The 20,440-nt window shown below is 39.0% G+C and overlaps 1 protein-coding gene across 5 annotated transcripts in view; it reads right to left on the reverse strand.

Annotated features, from left to right (window-relative positions):
• rbfox3a (RNA binding fox-1 homolog 3a) overlaps positions 1 to 20,440 on the reverse strand; it is a gene marked incomplete at its 5' end in the record, with an annotated part of 516,394 nt that overhangs the window by 162,292 nt on the left and 333,662 nt on the right. For all 5 annotated transcript variants that reach the window (XM_079845977.1, XM_079845975.1, XM_079845976.1 and 2 more), the window contains one exon: positions 6,534 to 6,655. In XM_079845977.1, the coding sequence (XP_079702103.1) occupies positions 6,534 to 6,655 (122 nt within the window). The remainder of the gene's footprint in view (positions 1 to 6,533; positions 6,656 to 20,440) is intronic.

Raw genomic sequence — 20,440 nt, forward strand, 5'->3', positions numbered from 1 at the left:
AAGTAAACTATAGGGCGAGTCGGCGTGCAACGTAATGCCTTTTGCTCTTTCTTGTGTCTGTCTTTTCTTTCTTTTTACTCACCAATCTTTTTCTCAGTGATAGAGAGGGAGCGGAGGCTGGGGTTTCGGTGAGAGAGGGGCTTGCAGGATTCCGGCTGTGGTTTCAGCCAATCAGGAGTCGGAGTGCGCCGGTGGAGAGCAGGGGGAATCGCTTGACAGGTTGCGTGCCATGAGAACGGGGCTGCTCTTTTTGGTAGCTTTTTGCTGCGTGTGAGAGCGCAAGACTTGTTTGTGTGTATGTGTGTGTGGTTTGAGCATCTAAGTGCCTGCGTACACAGCCACGCGTCTTTCGGGAGGCTGGGTGGGTGAGGGGGGGTTACACTGCCATTTAACATCTCAGCTGTCTCAGCAATTTCAAACCCACACCGCCAACAGGCAGCTACAGTGTTCTTAAATATTAACCTCTGCGCTGTTGCACGTTCATATTTGGATTTGAGAGAATGCTAATTTTGCTCTCGGTTCATTTTGATTAGAACAAAACATGTCAGGAGTGACACTCTCAGACAGAGTTCACATTTTCCATCGTGCTTTGGAATATATTATCTGTGCCATAAATCAATGCAAGAGTTCTGATAAGATCTGGTGTATTAGATAATTCTATGTTTATTATATACTTATTATGTACGGTTTTGCTCATATATGTACATACCCCTTTCTGTAAAATGTATCTAAAAGATGCTTAGCATTTAAAGAAATTAAAAATGTCTTTTTTCACTGCCCTGAAGAAGTTGCATAAATTATATTTAAGCATATTCCTCAACAAGACAAAATACATACCCTTGACAATACACAATATTAAGAACAAAAGTGTTAAATGGGATAGTGTACATCATTTCAGTTATTGTTTAGTCTCGCTAATTATATAATAACATCTGTTATGTAAATAGGGAAAGAATTTAATATAAGAAAATTGCATTTTTTTATGATCCTTTTATTTCTCTGCAAGGGAAGGATTGTAATCTAAAAACATGTGCATCCTCTTTTTCATACTGAGTTTTCACAGGGAAGCCATAAAAGAATCTCAAGTTGCATTAAAACAAAAACGGCCTTATTAAATCCTGAAGTCTATTTCAAGTCAGTATTATAAATAAGTAAAAAAAGAGGGGCTCATGAGATGATTGATCTTTACTCCTCACTGTTTTAACAATATGAAGAGGGTTGAAGAAAAAATGTCTGTAAAAGAAAATAATTTAGAAGTCTGAGCCGATTTGATCATCACACAATCCTTTAAAAACATCTCTAATTAATATTAGTTAAAGGTGGACTATGCGGGAAAAAAGTATTGACTCTAAGTAATTGCCTCTCAAACATTACTTATGATCCACTTGAGGTGTATGGTGGTGTTTGTGTCTAGCACCCTATGCCTGCATTTTCTTATTTTCTTTTTGTTTTTCTGTGTCTCGGCTGCAGCCAATAATAATGCGCGAAGCATGTGAGGGCGGGACTGAAGCTCAGGAAGCTCCACTGCATTCTCCTGTCTCGACCAAAAAAAACCCCAAAAACAAATTTGCTATGTTGCTATTGCCTTGTTGACTGCTATCTATAACTCCACAGATTACTATGCATTGTAATTAAGTTTTTATCATAACATGTAATTATTTTTTAGAGTGAAGGTGGCTCTCAAATGATTGCCGGTCATCTAACTGTTCATTTATACACACAAAAAAAATGCTATTTATGCATGATAAATAGGCTACAAAAATACACCACATATTAATTAAAAAAATACAACCGCATATTAAATGCACCTTTATTATTACAAGCAAATGAAACTTAAGCTAAACATTAATCATGTACACCTTAAGGTCTTGACTACAATAACACTATTGAGCATTTTCAACCATATTGTCCAAGATTTTTTTTTTGGAATTCACTGAACACATGTTGAGATGTTTTAAAAATTGTTTATTTAGCTGAATAAATTATAGCAAAAATGCCAAACCATTTGAATTAATGATTTGTATACATTTATAAAAATAAATTAAATGAATAAAATACAATACATTTTTTATAAATTTGAAATGTGACCATTGCTAGGGAAAACTTTTTTACTTCTTTTCAAAACCATAGTTACTAAAAGTAAGCTGTGTGACAACTAGCCCCAGTATCTGTTGTTCTTTCTGTAATATTCCTGTTCACTCCATCAGCATTCTGTTTTGTCTCACTGCTTCTCTTTCTCTCTCAAACCCAAAACACTCTTTCTCTGCCTCTCCATTCCTTCTCTGGCACTATCTGCACTGTTTTCCCCTAGCATGCCGAGGGTGCTGCTTGTTCGGGTTAAGCACTCGGAGGACGACCGGCCCTGGGGACGTCATTTTCCATTACAGAGACAAGAAACCTTTTCTCTCAGATGAAGAAGGAGGGAAAAAGTCAAGAGCCCTGAATTGGTTATGCTCCTTGTCGTGTTCTCTTACTCCCCCAACTCGCGATTCGTTTAGTCAATATTTAATGCCGGCGTTGTGCAGTACAGTTGTCTGTTGGCCCGATCCATGGGTTTGATCTCCATGTCTCGCCTGATCTTTTTCCAAGCTTATGGGCTTGCGCGGAGATGTGACGCAGAGTCTAAAAATGTGGCACAAGCTTGTTAATGGTTACACACTTTGCTCTCATGCAGTGCAAAGAGAGAAAAGGACAGATGGATAGGAGGAAAAAAAGGAATCAGATCAGATGCATTGCGTGCATTTAGCGCAACCGCTCACTTTACCCTTCATTCACACACAATCATGCATGTCCCACCCTGCCTGCAGCAACTAACGCCCTCTACGTCCCACCTGAGTATAGATGTCAATTGGCCTGAAGTGTAAAGGTGGTATTTTTCTTCTTTAAGCAGGGCAGATGGGCAAGGTTTGGTCTGAGCAGGCCCAGACTGAGCCGGTGGCCAAGCCAGACTGTCTTAATTAGGAGCTGGCCGCTGCCAACGGCAGGTGAACACATCTGGGACGCCATATTGGCCGCAAGCGCAGCAGGTCTTGGAAATAGTGCAAGCCTTGGAATATTTGACGGGAGCAGAAACGAGCGATTCCCTCTTTTTTACCCCCCATACTACAACCCAAAAGTGAGCAGCAATACATCTACATGCCACACAGAGTCAAGCCTCCACACTGTGCGAGCCTGCCGGATATTAAAAGTCTCTGTCTTTGGAGGTTTGCGTTCGTTTTGCGTGCTGCCAAGGCCCGAGCAGCCCCAGAGTGCTATCAATTACACACATTCTGCTGAAAAGCTGAAATTCAGCTCTGAGCGCGGTCTGACAGATTTCAGCAGTATGTGCACGTCTGTGCGACGGCTATTGGACGTTCGCGTTTCCTTTGTCCCCTGTACCTGCCCTCCACTGCCTTTGTTTGGAACGAAGACGACACAATCACAGCGTGTCGCACTTGAAGCACCTTATAATGAAGTCGAGTCCTCCCTTCTGTGAAGATACACACACACACACACACACACTTAGTCTATCAGGCATGTTCGCCCCACTGAGCTATACCTTCCTCATCAGTGCTTTACCCAACGTCATCATTTCTGCCTCCATAAACTCAATGGAGCTGCATGCTCCTCTCCTTCTCTCTCAACGCACTCCCTTCCAATTACCGCGCCAGTTCATTTATTCATTAACCCGGCAAGGAAAATCGAGGGAGACCTAATTCAAAAACAACCGCCCTCCATTTCTCTCCATCTGGTGGGGAGGCTCGATTCTCCAAACACGTTCAAGTGACTTAATCTGGTTAAGGTGCAGTTTAGCGTCTGCAGCTGAGTTTGGTGGGAGGGGGGGTGGGGATGGGGGGGGTTGAGGAACGGACCGCAGTGCCAGTCCATTTTCATTAAAAGCACCTACCAATGACCAAACGGCACTGGAAGTGACATGCATGGAAGTATGGCCTAATCAAAAAACAAGCGGATAAAAGGCAAGGCGCCGTTGCACTTGATTTCAGAGGCATTGACTAATTTACTTAATTTGTCAAAAAGGAATGTGGTTTGGAACTCAGGTAGAACTCATTTATAGTGATTTGAGTGGAAGCATGCGAGCGCACTTAAACTCTAAACGTGCTTTGGCTATCCAAAGCATTGTATTTCCAAATGCCATTAGTAGAATTTCCTATCTCCCAAGTGGAGAGGAAAATTAAAGTTTGGGAAAAGGAAAAGTTGGGATAACGTAATTGCTTTGGGCCTTCCAGCTACGCCAACGATCATTCAATCTAAATAAAGTTTTGTAAAGCCAAATTAGGCATTGGACTATAAATGATTAAATACATTTAGCAAAAAGGGATCTTTTCACCCTGCAAAAAGGAAGCCAGTGGAAACTATTTAGAACATTTTTCTGACAGGAATGCTAGTTTTATTCAAAAGCAGTAAAAACGAAGCAGAACTATACAGTAAATGGACTGAGAAAAGCAATCCATTTCCTGCTTAGAAACCAGGCTAAAACTTACTAGTCTTAGCTTGTTTGGTGGTCTTTGTTTGGCGGGTCAGGCCGGGAGACCAAATAGCTATCCAGCTAAACAGACTGGAAGACCAGCAAACCAGCTCAGACTGGTCCTAAGCCCTTTCCTAGTCACTGTCAGTCACAGAAGAACAACAGAATAATGTACCAGCATCTACCAGCAAGGGATAGCAGTGCCATGATAACTAGCAAAACCCTAACCCCTTAGTAAATACAAACTGATGTTTTCGAACACGTGAAACACCTTGACATTCAAAAATTAAGATGCAAACTAGCAGATGTTTAAAAATGTCACATTTTCTAGATATTAAGCCTTTAAGCAGCAAGCCAATTAATGAATGGGAAAGAAAATTTGTGTTTTGCCATAAATTAATAAATCATTTAAAAAAAATCATATTAATACAAGGAACAATCTTATTTTTCGAACCTGAATCAAATGATGCTACATTCTCTCTGAAGAAAGAAGTTGAACTACATATAGGCATGTGACGTTATGAAATTTTCAAAATCAAAAGCTTTTATCACGGTATACGTTATTATCACAATATTGAAATTGCAAAAAAGTGCTGTCATACTATAACAGGTTTAATAACTTTTTTATGATAAAAAAAAAATAACTGAACATTTAAATGCAATAAAGCATTACACCAAAAATGTAATAAGTAAACAAATGTTTCAAACCGATTCAAGTGCAAAAGAATTCATTAGTTAACGTGGTTACTCTTTATTTTAAGGTGACATAGTTACATTGTACCTGCTCAAATAAGTTCTGAGTAATATTAATGAACTACATGAACTTACTATAAAGTTACGGTAATGGTTTGGTTTAGGGTTAGTTACTTGTAATTATACATAATTTACTGTTATTACTATAGTAACACGTGTATAAATAGTAATAGTATAATAATAAATAAAAGTCTGTTAAGTCTTATTAATTTTATTATATATTGTATTATATAGTTAAGTATTTAGGTATTCGGTGCTGCGATGAACACCATTGTGAATACAGAAATCTGAATCGCTATTTGAAACATTTAAATAGTGTTCAGAAACAAAAAGTAGTGCAGGTGCTTTCTTAACGGGGTTACCAGATTTTTTTTTAGCATTTTAACCAGATGATGGGAAAAGTAGCGGAATAATTGGAATAATTCATATTAAATAATTTACGGTATTTTGAAGTGCCCACGAGAATTATATCAGGAATTATCGTGATGTATATTACTGTATACCGGCACATGCCTACATCCCAATTTTGCTGCTAAAGTTTTCATCTGAAACACGTCTGCACGCTCAATTGGGAAAGCAATGAAAAACAAGTTACCCTCAGAGATTTATACTTCTGATCCTCCAAATCCTTTTTTATCTTAATCGAGTATAAGGCAGTAAATTGCTCCAGCTCTGCCTCCTCCCTGTCCTTCCCTGCCTGTATGCTAATACTGTTTGACATATTTCAGAGGAAGACGGAGCATCAATATTTATCAATTCATAATAAGGCAGAGGCACTGACATGCGCTAAGATTACAGTTTAATTAAAACTTGAGTAGCCAACTAATATTCAGTTCTTAAACAGACACATCATATGCCAATGCATTATCTACTCATTTAGATCTTGCATCATTGAGAAAGAAGACAGACAGGGAAATCAGGAAGGAGAACATGGCATGTGCCTGCAAGATCAGCCCCATTCCCTTTCCACTGCTGTTCTCTGTGGTTGGGTGCAGCTGTCAGAGCAGAAAGCTAAATAACCTTAGACATAATTAAATATTACTATTGAGTGAATATGAACTTGTAATTATGGATACTTTACTGAACGTGCAAGCACAACTAAGTCCCCTTATATTTCAGGACCTTCTGACAAAAAAGAGGAAAGGAAAACAATAAAAGAAAAAAAAAAGTCCCTGGTAAAAGTCCTGCCCAGCCAAAACACAACTGATGCCAAAATCCCAACTGCCAGTGGGAGATCCTAAGGTGGCAAAGGGAGCAGAGAAGCAGTGCCAACCATGCCACCAATCTGGAAAACACAAAGAGGGCATCCACTTACCAGTCTTGTGACAAGGGGCACCCCAAAATGCCAGAAGTGATCGTTCAGCAGCCCACTGTACACTACGTTTCCAAAGAGAGCAATGCTTCCTGTTTTACACAGCCCGTTTCCTGGTTTAGTTTCTACAGAAGGAGAGAGAGAAAAAAAAGAGACATTTGGAATAGGTTAAATAACAATATACAATGACTCGGAACAATTAATAATAATACACACGATTACAAAAGAGAAGAAGAGCAAAAAAGACAAAGAATGAAAAAGGAAGGAAGGGGAAAAGAAAGGTATGAGGGAAGGAAAGAAGGAAGAAAGGAAAGAGGAAAAAGAATGCAGAGAGAAAGAAATAAGTATGGAAGGAGAAAACATGAAGGAAGGAATTATGGAAAGGAGGTAGGAAGGAAAAACAAAGGCAGTAAGAAATGAAGCAAGGAAGGAAAAACAAAGGAAGCAAAAAAAGGAAAAGTGAAAAAGTAGGATGGATGATGGATGGATGGAAGGAAGGAAGGAAGGAAGGAAGGAAGGAAGGAAGGAAGGAAGGAAGGAAGGAAGGAAAAATAAATAAAAAGAAAGGATGAAAAGGAGGAAAGGAATGAAAACAAAGGCAGTAAGAGGCCATTTACACAACACATTTTTCCATTCTGTGCTACTTTTCCATTGTTTTTCAATCCATTGTTTTTCAATGTAAACACACGCTAGATGGACATCTTTAACCGTTGCGCTCACGTCTCGTGTCTTTTGCAGCATCTCGCACATGACACAGCATTCTAAAAGCACAGCTCAAGTTAAAATACATTACATTTTTTAAAAAACGTTTATAGACCTTGCTCTTTTTTTCATTTAACCGCAAAAACGCGTGAACTGACGCTAAGAAAGGAAGGGAAAACAAAAACGATTTATTATTTGAAGAGCGAATTTATTCAAATGTAAGAGAGACACAAATATTCCTTTGACAATTTGAACACTCCTCGTCTCAGCTGTTTGGTGCCCATCAGTCTGTGTGCGAGTGGCACGGTGTGAGGGAAAAGTGCTTGGCATGTGATCAACAGTGGGGTCAACCCTGCTTACACAGCAAAGCAAACTAACAGCTGCATTGAACCTCCTTTGGGTAACACACACACACACACACACACTATGATCAGTACTCACAAAGACATAAAGAAAACATGAAACTAACATCACACAACCACACACCATATCCCACCAGTTCAGCTCAAAACAAAAAAAAACCCCTCCATTCTCCCAGTCTTGGAAAGCGGTCTCAGGGAAGCGCGTGCAAAGATTGCGATGTGTATTAAATTATTCCCTATAAATGCCAAGTACAGCAAAAATCTGCATTATGCCTCAAAACAATAGTGAGGCGCATATTGTGGAGCGCACCACAGCAAGCCATGCATTCATTATTGAAAAACAAAAAGTAAAAAGGCCCATTAAAATGTCACTTGTGCTCTTTGTGGCTGCGGCGACACATGAGTTTTAGTGTTATAAATGGGCCTTGCATTATTGTTTATGGTGGCTGCTAGCCGCAGGCTACCCGGCGGTGACTGTAAAGTCCACGGATCACACACCACGAGCCTCCAATGCCGCTCCCTCCCTCTCTATACATCACCCCATGAATATTCATGCCACAGGGCCGCTCTCCAGCCAATCGATCACAACTATAACGCATTTATATCCATGATACATGTGGCTGATTTTTTGGTGTATAGAAATAAAAAGATATGGCCTAATTAGCAATAAAACAGCCGGCGTGCCGCTTCGCCGTAGATTTGGAGGCCGAACGCCGCTCCTGCTCTTTTCGCAGGTGATGTAATTCAGACCGTGCCGGCGTTGCATCACAGGAACGTGTGTCGTAAGGTGAGACTCGATGCGGGGAGGGATGGCTGTCATCGTGTTTGAGGCTTCCCTGCTGTCTGTTGGCACCGGTTGAAGCTCCTTTGGCATCCGTGGGCATGTTTCTCACCACGCCTCACCTGTGATTAATTATTGACGACGAGATGAGGATGCAGTAAAGTAAAGCTGCACTGACATGCTACACTGCAGATACATTACAACAACCCCCCAAGGCTGCTTCACTATCTCCCTGTCTCTTTTCCTTCCTTTTCCCTGGTTTTCCCTCATGCGCTTTGTCTTTAAAGCCCCCCTCGCTCTCTCTCTCTCTCTCTCTGACAACCTTTCCTAACTCACTCTATCTCACTCTGCCCTGCAGTTTGGCAAATTTGACAAGAGCTTTAAAAACTGAGCGAAATGTCAAAGTTGTCATAAACAGTGTGTGAGAGGGAGTATTTTTAGTTTGATAAGGAGGCGATAACAGTTTGATTTAAGGCAGAAAAGAGTGTCATCACATCTAAATCTGCCATCAGCGCATCTCAGTCCAAGGCTCGTCGCTGTGCACTCATGCAGATGAATGGAGGAATTTAGGTTGAAACTGAGACTGCATTATCTCGCGTTTCTCTGCAAGGATGACAATAAGCACCGTAAACGATCCCTGCCTGATCTGTGGGGAAGCACCCGGCTTTCAATCTCAAGTGCGATGTGAGAGTGGAGGATTCTAGGTTTTCCACGATAATAAGGGAACAAACATAAATAGAAATATTCAATAAAAAGGGTTTAACCGAAAAACAAACGTTCATGTATGAATTGAATATTGTCAAGTTCACACAGTTGTCATGACAGAGGAAACAATCTTTGTTTCCTCTGTCATGACAACTGTGTGAACTTGACAAGCACTGACATATTCCACAAGCGTTTGGGTAAAAATACTGACTTGCCAATTAATTGCGATCCTCATTTAATGATCTCGATATCGATTTTTAAAATCCCACAATAGATCTTTTTATTCTATACCAGAGTTTCCTGCACCACTTTTCAGAGGTGACACAACAATCCCCACTGTTGAAAATATGTGATCCTATGGAAAGAGAAGTCATATTTAACCCGAGTTTGGTATCTGAACTGAATGTGACGAGATAAAAAGACAAAATAATAGCAAGAATACACAATGCAATGAGTTATATGGCATTAAAATAGGGCAACATTACAGGCCCTATTTTAATGATCTACGCACATGGTCTGAAGCGTTTGGCGCAGGTGCACTTAAAGGGATAGTTCACCCAAAAACGAAAATTCTGTCATCATTTACTCACCCTCAAGTTGTTCCAAACCTGTATGAGTTTCTTTGTTCTACTGAACACAAAAGAAGATATTTGGAAGAATGTTTGTAACCAAGCTGAGAGAGCAACCATTGACTACCATAGTAGGGAAAAAATACTATGGCAGTCAATGGTTGCTCTATCTGCTTGGTTACAAACATTCTTCAAAATATCTTCTTTTGTGTTCAGCAGAACAAAGAAACTCATACAGGTTTGGAACAACTTGAGGGTGAGTAAATGATGACAGAATTTTAATTTTTGGGTGAATTATACCTTTAAGGCTTGTCCGAATCTACTTTTGCTAGTTTAACGTCTGAAAATACGGTCCAAAAGGGTTGTACCTGGTCTCTTAATGAGTCATGGGTGTGTTTTGGGCGTAACGTGCAATAAACCGATCAGAGTCTCATCTCCCATTCCCTATAAAAGCCAGTTGCACTTGCACCATGGCGGATTCGCCATTTACATGGTGGAATTTGCGAGCGGAAAGAGAGGAATCCTTTTATTTTTAGTATTTTAAAATGGGGAATAAAGGGGTGACTATCAGGAAAATTATCAAATCATTTATATTGTAAGTATATTTTAATTAAGGGGTAATTATCCATGTAGTTACAGGGTAAGTATGAATCTGTGGGCTGTAAATTAAAGTGGTGTTTGTTCCCCTCTTGTTTCATGTAGTTACAAGGTAAGTACAATAAAAAACACGTACAAAATCTGATATCACTCTGAAACATTTATTTGACAAACAACTTTCAAAATAGATTTACGACACTTCTTTTTCATTTCATTTTTTTTTTTAAATAAATGTTTCATTTCAAATAATAACGTCTTGACAGAAAGAGGCACGTTTTGTATCTTTTTATTTCCACACATTGTTTGTTTCTCATTGCTATTATCATGTATTATGTTATTGTTTGTATACTGTTGTGAGCATTAATTAAATAAATGTAATTAAATAAAAACGGAAGGCATCCGACATCCCCGTGACCGGAGTTTCTCGGCGGAGATTACATCACGTTTCAAGTTACGTCAAGCGTTAACTTAACCATCTCATGCACGCACAGATGACTGCTGGTGGGAAGCGATAGTCTACAGTTTAAAAAATTTAAAATATTGGTATTTTTCTTACAAACACTTACCGTTTCACTTCAGAAGACATTGATTCATCCATTGGGATCGTATGGATTACTGTAGTTATTGCTGTATGTGCTGTTTGATGCTTCAACTTTTAGGAACCCAAATGAGTTTTCTTTAGCAGAGATGATTTTTTTTTGTTTGTGTTTATCTGAATAAAGAAAGTCGTATACATCTCGGATGGCATGAGGGTAAAAGACGAGTAAACGATGAGGACATTTCTGGGTGTACTGTATTTTCTTTTAATATATAATAGAGAATAGCTAGTGACACTGGATTCCTTCTTAAGATTCATCTGTGGCAAGAACGAAAAAGAAGAGGAACAAGAGGAGGATGAAGCCAAGCAAGAGAAACGAATAAGAAGTCTTGTGAATCTGTTTTGAATGTTGTTTTTTCAAATAAAGATTTCAGAGTGATATTAGATTGTGTACTTATTTTTACTGTACTTACCCTGTAACTACATGAAACAAGAGGGGAACAAACACCGCTTTAATTTACAGCCTGCAGATTCACACTTACCCTGTAACTACATGAAATAATAAGCACCACTTACCCTGTAACTACATGAATAATTACCCCTTAATTAAAAAATACTTAACAGTATAAATTATTTGTTAATTTTCCTGATAGTTACCCCTTTATTCCCCAAATATTAAATATTGTACACCTACACATATGTACTTTATAGTAACACAATAATTACCGAAAGTTACGCTGTAAATTCGCTTTACTTACGCAGTACTTTCCGGGCTGTAATCTAAAGTAGGGCTGCCACTAACGACTATTTTTATATCGATTAATCTATCGACTAATTTATCGATTAATCAGTTAATCTATCGACTAATTTATCACAATAATTTTCAACAATTTTACTTAAAAACATTTAATTTAACTTGCAACGTTGGCCTTCAGTAGTGTACTATTAAAACAAAGTATAAATGTAAACAAGCCCTTGACAAAATGTAAAACTAAAAGAGTAAAAATTTAAAAAGGTACACATTTGTAAACCAACAAAAAAAGAAAGAGAATATCAGCAAATACTTTTTATATAAAATAGTGTTGTCACGATACCAAAATTATGACTTTGATACGATACCAGACTAAAATACCTCAATACCGATACTGAATCGATACCATGGCAAAAAACTGTAAAAGTAATTGAATAATATGACAGAACTTACTATTCATTGTTTTATCATTGTTTTAGGGTTAAAAAACCCTACAAGCTCACTGAGTGGCATGTTCCTGCCCCGCTTCACACAGAATATTAAAGGGGTGGTAAACCACGATTTCACTATTCTAACTTTAGCTAGCGTGTAATGTTGCTGCTTGAGCATAAACAACATCTGCAAAGTTACAACGTTCAAAGTTTAAAGCAAAGGGAGATATTTGCTTTTAAAGAAATCAGTTTCTAAGAACTACAGCAAACGGCCAGTAGGCGACTACACACATTCCTCCAGGGTTGGTGACATCACCAGGCTCAATATTTACATAAACCCCTCCTCCGAGAATATTAAATAAGGGGGGTGAGGCCATTTTGTATCGCGGCGCTGTTGTGGTATAGTTAGGCTGGAGTGTTGTTGCCGCGATGCCAAGGAAACGCTGTTATTTTCATCCGGATTGCAGGTCTGGGGTACTTGCTCTGTTCAGCCTTCCTTGGGACGGGGGTGCGTTGCAGAGCGTTTAACATACAGCATGTTATATGCACGTGTGTTTGAGACGGGGAACAGGCGCGCGCGGGGCTCCCTGCAGCACATCTCACGGAGGAAAACATCCACCGTCTTCGCGATTTCAATGCCGGATTTGCACAACGTCAGCTGCGTGAAAAAAACACTGCCGGTGCGTGGATGCACAACGCGCGCGCTGCACATTTCACGGAGGACAACTTCCACAAACTTCGCGAGTTCAATACAGGATATGCACAACGGCTTGTCCTGAAAGCTGGATTTACAAACAGAAGCTGTTTACGGGCCACAACCTGTAAGTCTGATTTATTTTTCATCGATGTGTTTTCCTGTAATAGGTTGTAGCAAGGAAGTAAACAGATGACAGCGCTGTTCTGCAAACCAGTCTGTTAAATGCTCATTCATACTTAACGTTATCCGACGAACACCTAACGTTACAAACACTAACGTTAAAATCTCAACAGCGAACCTGGCATTAGTGTAAATGATTCTTTGATTAGAGCTTTTATGTATTGTTTATCTACAGGCATGCTAAACATGGTTCTGTGTGTGATTTGGCTAACTTACTAGTTAAAGCCAGTGTTTAGTGTTCGTTTTGGGTTAGTTCTTGCGACAGATATTTGGCTATAATCGTTCTAAAAATACAAAAGTTAAAGTGCCATTCAGTAGCGATCATTATAGATCCGCAGTCTTTACTCTTGAGGACTGAACAAGTTCTGCTCGATCATCTTCACTCAAATGTTCTGGGTCTGATTCGGGCTCATATGGTTTTATTGACGCCGTTGTTTCTAATACTGACCAAAGCACAGCCTCCGGTAAAGGTAAGGGGCGTGACGTTTCCGACAAACGTGCACTAGGCGGTTAGCGAATCACAACACACTGGGCCAGCTAACCAATCTGAGCCCATCGCGTATTTTTGAGGGACTGGCTTCATACAACCCGGAAAGCATCAGACCGTTTTACAAGGAGGGACAGAGCAGTGTAGAATAAAGGTCAAATATATGAAAAATAAGGCAATTTTTTTTAAAACGAAGCATGAACACATGTTACAGTGCACCCCACAAACACAGTCAAGCCTTCAAAAGAATGTGTTTTACCACCCCTTTAAGTCCAATTTGGTTTTTAATTAATTAAAAACAGTGCAAATAGTGTAGTCTTTTTCATGAACAAATGCATCTTATGAGATAGTAGATTCAGAAAGAATCAGAACGAATCACCCATAGATAGCAGCAAGGGACTGGGTGGAGTCATTGAATCATCCATTCAACTGATTCTTTCAAAACGCTGATTCATTCAGCAATGAACCATATGAATGTCCCTGCTGTATAAAAGCACTCACAATCTTGCTATTGTTTTCAGCACAGTTGTGATTATTTGTTTTGCTTATACACACAGGATTGTGCAAGACATTCAGGTTAAAGCTTATTTCAATCTTTAGCATTTTGGTGTTGATCTGTTAATGAATAGCATTTGAACTACATAGTTTGGGCCCAGTTGTTAATTTTGTAATGTATCAAATTAGAAGGGTCCTTGTATAATGTAACCAAAAGAATACAAATTGAATAAAAAATTGGGTTACACATCGATGGTCCACTTTAGACATTCTTCTAACTAGTAGATAGTCAATAACTCCATTTAGAGTATTAGTAGACTGTAGGTTATGGTTAAGTGTTAGGGTGCAGGTTAGTAGAATAAGTTGACATTCAGTTGCAAAGTTACTTATAGTCCAAAGAATGTCTGTTGGAGGAGTGTCAAAATAAAGTGTTAGCAGATAATAAGCAGACAGTCTACTAGTACTCTATAGAGATAGTTGGCATGTAGTTGCAAAGTTAGTTACACTCTAAAAAATGCTGGGTTAAAAAACAACCCAAGTTGGGTTGAAAATGGACTAACCCAGCAATGGGGTTGTTTTAACCCAGTGAATAGGTTGTTTTAACCCAGCAATTGTGTTGTTTTAATCCAGTGACTGGGTCGTTTTAACCTAGCTGTTGGGTTAAATGTTTGCTTAAAACAACCCAATAATTGGGTTAATCCATTTTCAACCCAACTTGGGTTGTTTTTAACCCAGCATTTTTTAGAGTGTATAGTTAGTAGAGTGTCTAAAGTGGACCATCGAAATAAAGTGTTACCAAATATTGAAATGTGTATGGAATCCAAGCCCTAGTTCCACTAACATTTAAAAGCCAGAATGAAAATGTGCCCAAATATCCATATATGTATTGTTTTACAATTTGAAACAATGTTTGGCTTGAGAAGTGTGCTTGCACTATATTTCTTTAAAAAGGATGACACTTGGTTTGATATGTCGCTGTGCAATGCAATGACATTCATACATTTTTAAAAGTGCCCAAATAATTTTAGGGGCCATTGTATGAAAATAACTACGCACTACACTGCAAAATATCAAAATCTTGCTCTTGTTATTGCCAAGTGAGCAACAGGAATGACATAATGTCTGCCTTCTTCCGGCTGGATGCTTCCTCCCACAAGCCCTGTAGCTCTGGCAGTGGCCATCCTGTTCTGGACCTGTGCTTCCATTAGCCACACTGACCCGGATCTGTTCTGGCATCGCTCTGATACTAGACCGGTGGACTTGGCCCTTCCTCTCTGCGGGGAAGCTCTGTCAGGACCTCTGTCCAACCCAAACACACCAGCCACACCAGCCTGTCCATATGGCTGCTCCATCCTGCTTGTTTCTGGGCCAGGGCTGGAGAAAAAGAAGTCCTCTTCTTCCAGAGCGCTCTCCAGGGCATCACAACGGCTCTCCAAACGATGTATTCATTACCCCTCCTGTACCCTGGGGATGCTCAAAAGCCTTGTTTCAGAGCGGGGAGTGTGGCTGTGTCTGTTTAAACACTGCTCCAGTCCTACTTAATCATGTGCAGTTGGAGGGGCAGTCCGTGCCGGCGCTCTGATTAATACAGCATGAAGCTGTGGCGGCAGACATAGCTGCAAGGGGCGCAAGGCATTAATAACCGCATGCTGCCACTGTTTCAGTCGCTACCTCCGCCTTCCTGAAGTCTAGAGAGACCATGCGTACAAACACACAATAAGGTGTCATGTAGCCTGGACACTGTAAATATTGCCATGGGAACACTGGCCTAGAAATCCATCTCTGGTAATTGAATTAGTGCACGAATATGGATTTTTTTTTAATTCATGCAATTTGTCAATCAGTCTGATCATGATTAATCATTACCATTTCATAGGTTCACAATAGTGAAATATCATGCATATATGAATATGACCATCATAATCATCGTTGTCATTATCATTAACCACACCATCACCAATACATGGACTAAAACAAACCTAAACACGTTTTTTCCAGGATTCTTACTGACCTCAAACTTTTGAACTGTAGTGTATAATGTTGCCCTCTATTTCAGATAAATGCAGATTTTTTTAAAAAACGTTCTATTCATCAATGATAGTGATAATAAATGCTTCTTGAGCAGCAAATCGTCATATTAGAATGATTTCTGAACGTAATGTGACACTGAAGACTGGAGTAATGATGCTGAAAATTCAGCTTTGCCATCACAGGAATAAATTACATTTTAAAATATATTCAAATAGAAAACAGCTATTTTGAATTGTAATAATATTTCACAATATTATTGTTTTTTAAATCAAATAAATGCATCCTTGGTGAGCATAAGAGACTTCTTTAAAAGATGATCCCCAACTTTTGAACGGCAGTGTATATATATATATATATACTATACTAAATATATTTATATATTCATTTTTTACAAGGAATCATGACATGTTCTACGGCAAAGAACTAATACAATGCAGATAGTCTGGAATCTGGATGTACGTGCATTGAGAATTTGACTCATCTGTATAGAACCCAGCAAAAGCGGGGGAGGGACTTTTTTGCACTTGAGCGCGCTATTGACGAGAGCACTAAATAAATACAATGTCATCAGCCGAGCACTAAATATGCTGAGGTCTCCAACCTGAAATTAAAAATCAACCAGAAGGCAATATTGATGGAACAGGAGAAGCGATAAAATCGGGCAAAATGAGCTTTTGAAACTTTCTCCCTGCCATCGTTGGGAGATGATTGTTTGTGGGGGTTGCCGTTCAGCCGTGTGATAAAAAATGACTCGCGCCCGCTGCTCGTTTCTTTGTTTCCGCCCTTTTGCTTTACGATTCTCCCATGTGCAGAGTTTTGCGATGGTACGGCCCGGCATAATTTATTAAAATATGAGTAAATCAATGGCTGATGTCCTTATAGATTACTTTGAAATCATAAAAGAGTCTTGACAGGAAATGCAGAGTAATACAATTTAATTAAACTGCATATCCTCCCCATGTGCAGCCACCTGATTAAAGTGGCAGTCAAATAAAACAGCATTTAATTGGCATACAACACGAAAGCTGTTTGCATGTTTATTTAACATTGCAGCGTATTAATAAAAAATTAGAACCCTAATTGGCCTAACTTGTGCAGGCAGGAGCAAGCTCCTGGCTCCACTTCCCCCTACAGTTTAATGGACTGTGACTGAAAAATAATCCCAGGCTAGTTTAATATTTCTGCAGTCATACTTGATGAAAATCCCTGCTCCCATTGGCCAAGAGCCACACATTAAAAAGCAATCATGGATACCTGGGCCTGCTGGTGAGAATCCCCAGTGGAACGGACCACTTGGAGCGGCCTGGCAGAGAGAACTGTCCCGGCAGGGGGAGGGCGAGGATCATTAGCGTTTTGCATATCTCCAGTGTGCCATTCCGCAGGTTCGTCCCCAGCCAGCTTCTCCCCCTTAACACTTCAGAGCCCCATGTCATCCCACCTGGCATGCCACCAGAGACAGCTGGAAAGCCCCCTCCCGTGTGCTCTCATTCTCTCTCTCTCTCTTTAGATTTGTGTGCACAGACCACCAAAATGAGTGTTGCTTTGATCAGTGACCAAACATCTCAAATGAGCTGAGCAAACGTCCAGCCCTCCCTCACTGTCCCTGCTACTGCATTTTCTTTTTTAAGATTTACAACAACAGCCTGGATATGGCCTTGACAGGAAAAAAGGATAAAAATGGATTATATAATATTATTATTATATAATTTACAGTTGTGTCAGAATTATTGGCACCCCTGGTAAATATGATCAAAGATGACTGTAAAAATAAATCTGCATTGTTTATCCTTTTGATCTATCATTCAATTATTCAATTATTGGCACCCATAGAATTTTTTATGAGTAAAATATCATAAAATATATCTGAAGTATATTCCCATTAATATTTACATTTTGAGCACACCAGGGTGACTAGGAACATGAAATTGTCTAGCTATGACTTTCTGTTCCACAGGATTATAAATATGAGGAAACACAAAGGCCAAATTCCCTTAATCATTCATCACAATGAGTAAAACCAAAGAACATAGTTGTGATGTGCAGCAAAAGATTGTTGAGCTACACAAAATAGAAAGTGGCTGTAGGAAAATAGCTAAAGCATTGAAAATCCCGATTTCCACCATCAGGGCAATAATAAAGAAGTTCCAATCAAAGATGTTATGAATCTGCCTGGAAAAGGCCAAAGACTCTCCAAGGATCACAGATGGAGAATTGCAGAGATAAGTTGAGTCTTGGGGACAGAAAGCCTAAAAAAAAAAAAATCAAACAACCCCTACATCACCACATGTTGTTTGGGAGGGATTCAAGAAAAATCCTTCTTGCTCATCCAGAAACAAACTCCAGCATATTCAGTTGTCAGGCACGACTGGAAATTCAAAAGGGACCTGGTTCTATGGTCAGATGAAACTATAAAAAGAGCTTTTTGGCAGCAAACCCACCAGATTGGTGCAAACAGGGATAAAAAGTACCCCCATGCCCTCGGTTAAATATACTACTAGATCTTTAATGTTTTGGGCCTATTTTTTTTTTTGCTGGAGCTCCTGGACATCTTGTTCAGATACATAGTGTCATGGATTCTAGCAAGTATCTTATTCTATCAAATAAAAAATCAAAACCTGACAGCCTCTGCTAGAAATCTTATAATGGGCCATGGTTGGATCTTCCAACAATCCAAAACAAACATCAAAATCAACACACAAATGTGTCACTGAGCACAAAATTAAGCTTCTGTCATCCCAGTCCCCTGACCTGAACCCTATAGAAAATGAGTGGGGTGAACTGAAGAGAAGAAGCACCAACATGGAGCTGTGAATCTGAAGGATCTGGAGAGATTATTTATGGAGGAATCGTCTCTGATATCTTGAACAAGACTCGGAGCTGTTATCTTGGCAAAAGGAGGTTTATTTAATAAAAGGGTGCCAATAATTATGGCCAACATGTTTTGGAGAAAAGCATTAATTTCATAATGTGATTTACCCCCACTTTCAATTATTTTACTTCAATGAAAGGTTACATTTTTGTGATTTTTTTAAATAAAAGATCAAAAGGATAAACAATGCAGATTTACTTTTACAGCCATATTTGATCATATTTACCAGGGTGCCAATAATTCTGACCACAACTGCATATATAATAAAACACATTATGAAATAACAAATAACACATGTTATTTTAGTTTTATTAATACTTTGAATTAGCTTTTGTATTTTTAGTTTCCATGTTAATTGTAGTTTAATTTTTATTAACTTCATTATGTGCTTTTGTTATTTAAAAATATTGCTATTTATATTTATTTTTATTTCAGTTTTGTTTCCTTTGTCATCACAGCTATGTGAACTTGAGAATATTTTGTTTAATGCAATGGACCGTTCGCAAAGACCCGACCCCTTTAGTTACTGTTGCTATGCCCGACAAGCCATGGCGCTCTCACACCACACACGTTCTCACGTAAAGAAAATACATCACGGAGCAAAGAGGACACTGACAACACGCCGACAGACAGGACAGAGCAAGTTACTTTTGATATGAAATTGTAATTTTTTAAAGAAATTTAAAGAATAAATACCATTTTGTGGCTTTTTAATGTGTCATGGTCGCTGTAGTGCCTCAGTTAAAGCTGCTCGTGAACCGATTATCTCTTCCTTCTAGTTCTTTGATAAGCATGAATTAAACATGAATGAACACTAAAAGAAATGTTGTTTCAATCGCGGAAAGACGTCAGTGTACACACCGTTTTTCCAAGTTCAAGTCCACCTACTAACTCTCCTGACTGCTTTGTCGGACGAAACGGCAGATTTGGCGATGTGATTGGTCAGATCGCCTGTTAATCAAACTTGCGGTGAAGGGTGACATACATAAACGTTTGTTTTTAGATTGATTTCCAGTAAATACTTATATTGCTTACAACTTATTTCAACATCTCTAATTTTCAATTAGTTTAAGTTTTTCCACTAATATTTATATTTTATTTATTATATACAGTATATACATGTTTTTAATAGTTTGTTTTAGTTAACAATAATAACTCTGACATAAACATATAAAATATAATTACAATCAATCCATTTGGAGTTCGTTTTGGGAGTTCGAAACAGCTCGCTAAAGCGAACATTACGGAAAAGTGCACTGGTAAACACCTCTGTACTCTCATTGGTCCGTGGCGATTACATAATAGCTAGGTGTGCGCGGAGGCTCCGCCTTCTTTCACATCGAAATCTTTTCTGGTTCATTTCCTCTGTTCAGTTGTTCATGTTTAATATGGTAAAGCTGCTTGGTTTTAAGCAATCTATTGCATAAAGTGCTATATAAATAAACGTGACTTTACCAAAGTGACGAATTGCAGAGCTTGTGCAAACATATCCACATTGCTATGATCAGATGCATTTCTTATGCTTTATTACAAAATTGCTTGCTGTTTTCTCAATTTTGTTGTGTGATTATTTTGTTATTGTGAGGAAAGCGCACAGCACATAGTTATATTTTCATCTAAACGCCGCTCTCAACAGCGTGGACGGCGTCAGATGTTCGCTAACAGTATATCACATGTATTTCAAACTTTGTTTTACCCCTAAACGAAGAATGAAA

Source organism: Gobio gobio, assembly GCF_949357685.1.
Source record: "Gobio gobio genome assembly, chromosome: 20".
NCBI classification, from domain to species: domain Eukaryota; kingdom Metazoa; phylum Chordata; class Actinopteri; order Cypriniformes; family Gobionidae; genus Gobio; species Gobio gobio.